This window comes from Mizuhopecten yessoensis, unplaced genomic scaffold, assembly GCF_002113885.1.
Source record: "Mizuhopecten yessoensis strain PY_sf001 unplaced genomic scaffold, ASM211388v2 scaffold716311, whole genome shotgun sequence".
NCBI lineage: Eukaryota > Metazoa > Mollusca > Bivalvia > Pectinida > Pectinidae > Mizuhopecten > Mizuhopecten yessoensis.
In genome coordinates, this window is record NW_018480053.1 from 286144 (window position 1) to 294512 (window position 8369).

At 33.6% G+C, this 8369-nt stretch overlaps 1 protein-coding gene across 1 annotated transcript; it reads right to left on the minus strand.

The window, feature by feature from the left end:
* Positions 1–763: 763 nt before the first annotated feature.
* On the minus strand, positions 764–7963 carry LOC110442918 (leucine-rich repeat-containing protein 72-like). Its single transcript, XM_021486809.1, has 8 exons — positions 7909–7963; positions 5059–5132; positions 4508–4577; positions 3360–3555; positions 2819–2908; positions 2460–2612; positions 1937–1973; positions 764–1508 (listed from the first exon to the last, which is right to left on the minus strand). The coding sequence occupies exons 1-8, from the start codon at positions 7942–7944 to the stop codon at positions 1343–1345; spliced, it is 822 nt and encodes a 273-aa protein (XP_021342484.1). The 5' UTR covers positions 7945–7963; the 3' UTR covers positions 764–1342.
* Positions 7964–8369: the final 406 nt, after the last annotated feature.

Genomic DNA, 8369 nt, shown 5'->3' on the forward strand with positions numbered 1-8369 from the left:
ATGGATTGTATACACAATAAGCAATAGTTTATAACCTGTACACATGAACAATGTAACAATATGGAAGGGTAGGGAGGCACTATTGCAAAGGCTTCACAGTCTAACAAATACTGAAATTGTTTGAAATAAGGAATTGTAGGTAGATCTGAACTTGACTGCCACTCCTAAAATATCAATACAGCTAGGTGCCCCCCATTTATAAATATTTCTCGTACTGATTTTGTTTTAAATAAAACTAGCACTTACATTTCTATCTGAAATAATGCTCATGGTTAAAATTTGAAAAAAATATTTCTACAGTGACTTATCTTCAGTAAGCAGATATAGATTTATACAAATTCACCAGTTACCAGAGTTAGGATTAGGGACAAGTGAAAAGTTGGGGCTGTACAAAATTTGTGATAGAAATTAATAAAAAAAATTGTCATTGCTTTTGTAATTAAAGTAATTTCAAGCCCCCAGTCGGTCAATTAAAATTTAAAAAAACACCAATCGTTAATTTTGGTAGGAATGTCAGTACAATCAACTTTTTACTTTAAACAATTTCTTCTGAATAACCCAGGCTGATGATATTTGGCCAGTAGCATGCTTGGATAAAGGGCTACCAAGTTTGTTCAAATGTATGACATCTCCCCATTTTCAAGGTCACAGGGGTCAAATATGTTAAAATCTTTAAATACCCTCTTCTGAATAACCAGAAGGCCAAGGATGATGATATTTAGCCAATAACATGTTGGGATGAAGGGCTAATAAGTTTGTTCAAATGAATGACCTTTGTCCATTTTCAAGGTCACAGGTGTAAAATATGTTGAAAACCTTTAAACAACTTCTTCTGAATTAACAAAAGCTCCAGTTACCTGGTATATCACTTTTAAGGCGTGAGATTAATACCAGGTGAGCAATGCAGGCCCATTGAGCCTATTGTTTTAATTACTATGTTAATTTTTAGTTAGGCACTACTTATTTTTTTCAATACAAAGGAACATATTTACTGTTATTTTAATAAGGGTCAATTAAATTTCAACATTTCATTAATTCAAACATATTTAATTGCGGGTCGACTATTCCTTTCTGAACTCAAATCCTACCAATTTAAAAGTATTTAGAAACACATTTGTGAAATATTGTCTCAATCAATGAATCACATATACAGTATATAAGATCAAAAGAATCAAAGAGATTTTTTCTTTAAAAAAAATTCATGTATATATATAAATTAAACATATAGAGTATATTTAGTTGAATGGATCAAGGTACAACTGACATTTTCCTTCTCCAATGGACTTAATGAAAATGTGAAAAAAATAAAATCACACAGTCTATTTTTGTTTATTTCCATCCATCATCTGTATACGTGAGTAATCAACTCTGGGGAATCGAAGAGTTTGTCTGACTGTCGTCGCTCCTCAATACGTGGAACTTTGGCCCAGTCAAACGTGGTGTAGACAATAAGTGATTTCTTCATGCGTCGAGCAGCAATAGCATCTTCTTCTGTTTCAAAAGGTGGGCTGTTTAATAAGAGAGCATAGTGTTTTAAAATATACATGTCACAGTAATGAACTAATTAGTTGCTTGTTAATGACTTGGCTGAGGGACTTTCCATTCTTAAGTTCCATCATCCTCCATTTCCAGGGGTTATGCTCACCTACGCTCTCAGCTCTCAGCGTAGGTGAGCGTGACCCCTGGAAATTGAGGATGAAGTTCCATCAGAAGAGTACTTTACTAGTTATCTCTCAGCGTAGGTGAGCGTAACCCCTGGAAATGGAGGATGAAGTTCCATCAGAAGAGTACTAAACTAGTTATCTGTCAGCGTAGATGAGCGTAACACCTGGAAATGGAGGATGAAGTTCCATCAGAACTAAACTAGTTATCTGTAGTCAACAATTCAATCCTTAGTGGAGGGATCATACTTTACTAAATTATTATTTATACTTACTTATCTCTCATGAAACTGTTTCCTATGAGCTTCGACTCTGAAAATTAAGTTAACATAAATAAAAGTTGAAATATTCAATTAACAACCATGAAAACATTGGTAATATATCTCTTACCTGAGGTTATGATCATTTCATGTACAGATCAGAAACTCAAATAGGGGATGGGGTATTTAATTAATATGTTGGATAAACTCTGATTACTGATGTCCTGTTTGTCCTAAAGTCAATTTCTGGTCTCACAACAGTTTTTAGTTTGTCTTTTACATGGATACCTAGAAAACATTATTTTTCTCACAATCACTTCATATCATTCAATTTGGACTTTAAAAAAAACTGTTTTTCTCTCATGTGTTTTTTTCTTGTAACTTTTTGGCAAATCTCTATTGTTCTTTTGGGTAGCCTTACTTACTACTTATTCTTTTAAGAGATTGCTTTTGAGTCTTCCCTTAGCTGGGTCTTAGTACAGGTTTGACTGTACATGTTTATGTTAATTCATAGTCCCATGAAATTTAAGCTACCTACCTGTAGAACACATGTTCTGCTGATTATTTTCTGCTGGATAGTATATAGATGGAGGCCCTTGTGATCTCCTCCCAAAGGCAACAGTGTCCCGGATTTTCTCCTTGTCCTGGTCATATATCCTGTTGGCTAACTCACGCTCTGATTTAGCTACCTCTGTTGGGAAAAAAAACATTGCTAGTCTTGAGTACTAGAACAAAACATATCAAATACTAAACTAATGCATAAAATAGAGATATTACTTCACTATTTTGTTTAAAACAGTTTTATTTGTCATAGAAAATTAAAACAAAATTAAGAGTCTATAAGAGTCAAGGAAGGAAACATGGAACTCTGAAGAAAGCAAACATTGGGCTACCTACCCTGTCTGTCAAGAAGATTAACAGTGGGAACAGACTGGATCACAAAAAGGCGATAGTCCTCCTCCTGGGCAATGGGATTGTTGAATATATCTGTAATGTACAAAGATATTTTTTTTCATACTGGAAACAAGTACAATATCTGCAATGTTAAACCAATGTTAATAAAAAAAAAATGAATATTTAATGTTTTATAGTGTTATTTTCGGCATTTTAAGATTTATCTTTTTTCTCCATAATGAAAAATTTGAAGCTGTTGGAGTATTAATTATGACAGAGCATCATAAAGAAAAACACAGTCTTTATCACATACAATATTTTTTGGTGAAGGTGTACATTAGGATATGAAATTCTTTAGAGGTTAGGCGAGATTGTGAGGTAGATGTACAACAAACACAAAAATATCAGTGATAAGTGAATAGACCAATGAAATGATTTTTTTTAGAATTTTAATGAAGGAAATTACATTGAGGTTTTATTGTTTAATATAGATGACAGGCATTTAAACCTCATCATAAAATTTATCATTACAATTATAGCTTACTGAGTGTGTGGAGGGTCTGCATCCTTGTGAACTCGCGGACAACTCGTTCAAGCTTGGTGAGCTGGTTGTTCTGCAGCATGAGAACCTTGAGACAGGTAAGGTGGCGTAAGGCACCGGTAACCTCGATCAACTCATTGTTCTGTAAATGGAGCTCCTCAATCATGTAGTTTTGTTGTAGGCAGTGTAGTCTCCGTAACTGACAATGAAACCAAGTCAAATCTTAACATTGAAATCAATTTTTCAGTTTGAATTATAAATATTACGTATAGGATCAGGGGCTGACAAATTTATCTTTAGCATATCAACACAACAGCATATTTTTGAAAAAAGTCTTCCAGCTCAGCCTAGCGTTATTTTCATAAATATTGAAATTTTTAACTAATCCTGACAGAAATAAATATACCTACTGCTAGTACCCCCTGGTTGCTGTGCTAGTGTATAGATTGTGCACCTCTGAAGAACTTAAGTGACTGTTTGTTTCAATTTCATAAGAGGTTGATAATTGAAACAAGCAAGTTAAAATGTGAAAATTGGCTCTGTTCATCATCTTTACAATGAAACCTGTCTAAAGCAGACACCATACGGTAAAACATTTCTTATCTGACATCATGCGTCACAACAAAAGGTCAGGTAAGAAAGGATATCAGAATACAGAGGTCTTTTTTGACAGTTTTGTATGAAAAGGAATCAAAGCATTATGGCATGATTAGGCAGAGCTCTGCATTACCCAGTGTTCAAATAAGTCAGGTTTCATTGTATATGGCACACTATTACCAGTCACCCTCCTCGTGTTATGTGGACAGGTACTTATCTGTGAGGTCAAATATATATATATATAGGAACTACTTGTTCCTGAATGTGAAACATTATATCATTGTGGTGTAGTCAGGTGGCAGAGTGCATTCATATTTCTACAGACAACCTGGATTGATTCCCAGATTAGATATGAAATGTATTGGGTCACCTGTAGCTTTTTTTCAGGTACTCTGGTTTCCTCCCTGTGCACTTCTATTCAGGCTAATAAGAGTGATTAAATCGTAAAAGATAAATACAAAAACAAAATTCTTTCTTTTTCTTTTTATGATTCTTTATTTTTTTATGAAACCTGGTACCGTAAGTCCGTCTATTTGTTAATGTATAGTACTTACTCTATTTCCATTCAGCCACAGTATCCGTAGGTAGGCAAAACGTGACAGATCATCGACGTGTGTGAGGCTCCTAAGAGAAACATAACAAGTATACATCAAAAGACATCAGTAACATTGAAAGTCTAGGTTGCATGCTTCTTCTCTGTTAGTGTTAATGGTATAAATAGAATGTGCTTTGCTAATGAATCACAAAACTGCACTCTATATTTTCAGATGAGGTTAGGCCAAACAAAGCTACCCCCTTTTAATATATGGCAGACCGTTATCCAAAGGCATACAAAACTTTAGAATTTTATGAGCTATGCCCTAGACAAGACTAAAGTGATGCAACGATGGAGTGTAAACCTATAGCCCCCTCTGGTAGTACACATCGGCTATTTCACTGATTGTACTAGGCAAAAAATAGCACAGTATTTTTGGTGAATATAAAGAAAATCAAGTTGAAGAAATAAGCATTTGCTGGATTTTTAAGACAATTTAAGGGATGTGTATATTTTCAAAACAGATTCTCATTATAATGAAATTAATTAGTGGACTAAAGAAATACCTACTTATCAGCAAGGTAAAGTTGATCCACATCCTTGTTTTTCTTGATTCCTCTTTGTTTCAACAGCTGGGATATTGTCTGTAGAAATTGAAATAACAAAAATTATTAAATCTTTATTCTTGTCTTATCTTATATGAAATAGACTTAGACAAATACATACTCATTCAGATATTTGATTAATATTATCATAATTCTTCTTGATTTTAAAATTCCAGTAACACTTCATGTACTCATCATTAAAGCAGGAACTATTATAAACAATGTGAACCAACATGTTGTTTATGAACTATGATGTCACAATTTTGTTAACTATTTATGACATCACAGTACACAATATTTGTAACACCACATTTCATACATCAAATCTATTTTGAGTCACAAACATTTGATCTGTTCATGACACACCTAGTGTTCTGAAACATATAAACATCAAAACAAAATTTCACCCTCAATTAAGTGAAAGATTGTTTTTTCCAATGCATTTTAGCTGAGAGTAATATAATATAATATATAGTACTTTACTAGTTGAATTACATGAGAAATATACACACTGGAGACTGCCAGACTTTTCAAATTTATGTAAATAAGCATTGTGTCTTACATACTGGTAAGTACCATGTTTATTCCACAATAAGCCCATGCCTGGTAATAAGCCCATCCAGATCTACTGCAGTCCAGTAGAAATGCCAATAAACTTCTATTGCAAAGTTCAGTAGATACTATTACATTGCCTGTAATACTAATAAGCCCTACTCTAAGCCAGATTGTTTAAGTCTTCTGGGCTTATTACAGAATAAAAATGGTACACAAAGTTTTTTAATAATTATGTCACTTGATTAGGATGTTTCAGACTATCATTAATTGTTGTAAAACACACACACTTTTTTTTATTCGAACACAGCAGAAACAAAACTCAGTTTAAATTTCACTAACAAAGTTAAACACCAACCCTGAAGCCTGGTTCAGTCATAAAACAAATCTGTTACAAAACCATTAGGATTTAGTTTCTCAATATTGCACCGTTTCCATTACCTTTAAACGTAGTGTGATGATGATCTGTTCTTGCGTAACCACATATTCTATCTCAGTCTAACAGAACCACATTTAAAGATGCAAATTTCTAATTTATTGCACAAAATGTTTGACGTATTTACAGCTCAGAAATGGCAATGAAAATATTGCAAAAGTCATGCAATTTCTATGTATCATCTATGTATATATTGTAAAGTTTCAAGGTATTCTTGAATAGTACAATGAACATATTCACATTTGTTTTGCAAGCAGCAAACAATGATGTAGATTCAAGCAAGTACAGAATATATATCTATATTTTGATCAATATGAAGGCAAGTTTATTTATTTTAATGATGGGCAAAGCTAAACTTAGTTTCAAACTCATGCTATGAGCTGTCTCAAAGAAGCAAAATGGTCCTTTCTTTATGCACCTGGATTTTCATTGGATCTAAATTCCACCAATCATCCTGCATATCTTTTGGTATCCACTCATCAGGCAACAATAGCTAAACCTAACCAGGGATGTGTAGTGGACGTCCCTGACCTAACCATCACCAGTTTTGAGTGACTGTGACACCCATTTCATTACTGTTTTGAAACTGTTATCTCACTCACACAAAAAGCAAAGACATGTACCTTACTCGTTTCACCAACAACTATCAATAGTACAGTATCAACAAATCCTATTTGATACAATGTATGACTCCCCTGGTCACACACTGTACAACCACCACCAACATATAACTGTACGAATTCTTACATATTGGACTATTTTCTGGCTGTATGCATAGCTAATTAACTGAAGAAATAGAAAAATGTAATGATTAATACAAATAATTTAAATTTGCTGTCCTGGAGTACCCTACGAAATATTTATTACTTCAGTAATTTAGTAAATTGTTAGGCCTATTATCAGGTTGGGGAAAACCACCAACTTGCATATAATACGCAAACTCGCCTATTATACGCCAGTTGGAGTATGGATTGTTACTAAAAATAACCCAAATTGCTTCAACAGTAAGTTTTGTAAGATATTATTAAAAATCGCATTAATTTACGACAAGGTAAATAATATTTTGCTAAAAGATGTTTACTGAAAGCGTTGGCTACTTAGAAACTTGATGTAACTTTATCGGAATTATTGCATCTAATTTTGGTACTTTCCCACATGCAAATAAAGTTTATTTTTGCCTTTGTATTATGTTTCATGACTGAATAAATGCGACTTGGACAAACAATTTGAAAAAAGTTAAGATTAAAGTGATTTTGTCTATATTTAGTAACAAATCCATACCCCTATTGGCGTATAATAGGCGAGTTTGCGTACTATACGCAAGTTAGTGGTTTCCCCGACCTGATTATTCTCCTTTCAACATTTGTTAGGCCAACAAATGGAATCATCTTGGTGATTTGTATGTCTGTACAATTTGAAATATAGGTCATTTTGTCGTATAGGTCCAACGTTGAGTAGAATAAAATGTTGGTCATTAGGCCGTAATACGTGTTTCATTTGTTAAATTTCTGCTAGCATTGAAGACATGCTTTAAAAAAGTATTATAAACTTGAGAGGCTTAAATTTACACTGAAGCAATTCAATAATCTTGTAGAAGACCAAACACGTACATGATTAAACGCAACACAATGGGCATGCACTACAGTATTATGGTATCGACAGTTCAGTAAACGACCGGATTGGTCATACATTAGCCATTCAATTAAATAACATGCAATTCAGAGGAAATTAAATGGTACAGTTCACATTATTGATTGAAAAGAGTATGTTTTATTTCTATGCAGTTAATCGGATGTATATAAGGAAGTCCCAAACATAAAAGTTTACCTCGTCCGCTGACGGTCCGTCGTCGGGGTCGGCCATCTTGCTCGTTGCTAAAATAACAAAAGTAAAGCTAGCATTATACGAAAATATTTAGATGTCCAAACTCGGCCTACTGATGCCGATATTTTATGTTAATGTTGTGATGTGGTCTTTTTACTTATAGGTTACAGAAAATCGGTATATTTTACATAATTATTGATATCTGTAAAACTGATCGCCGAGGACCATGTTCCTAAAGCTTTGTTAGCTTGACACTGCAGGTCAAAAAGTATCAGGAGAGGGAAAATACAACAGGCCAGACACAGAAACCATAAATCACACTTTTGAACAAACTTACTATTTCACCTAAAGATTCATTACCAATGTCAACTCATTCTCCTTTGATATTAAATTTGTTCAGGCATGTCCTCAAACGTTATAAGAGAATATAATCAACGCAAACGACTAATAGAGCATGACAAGTA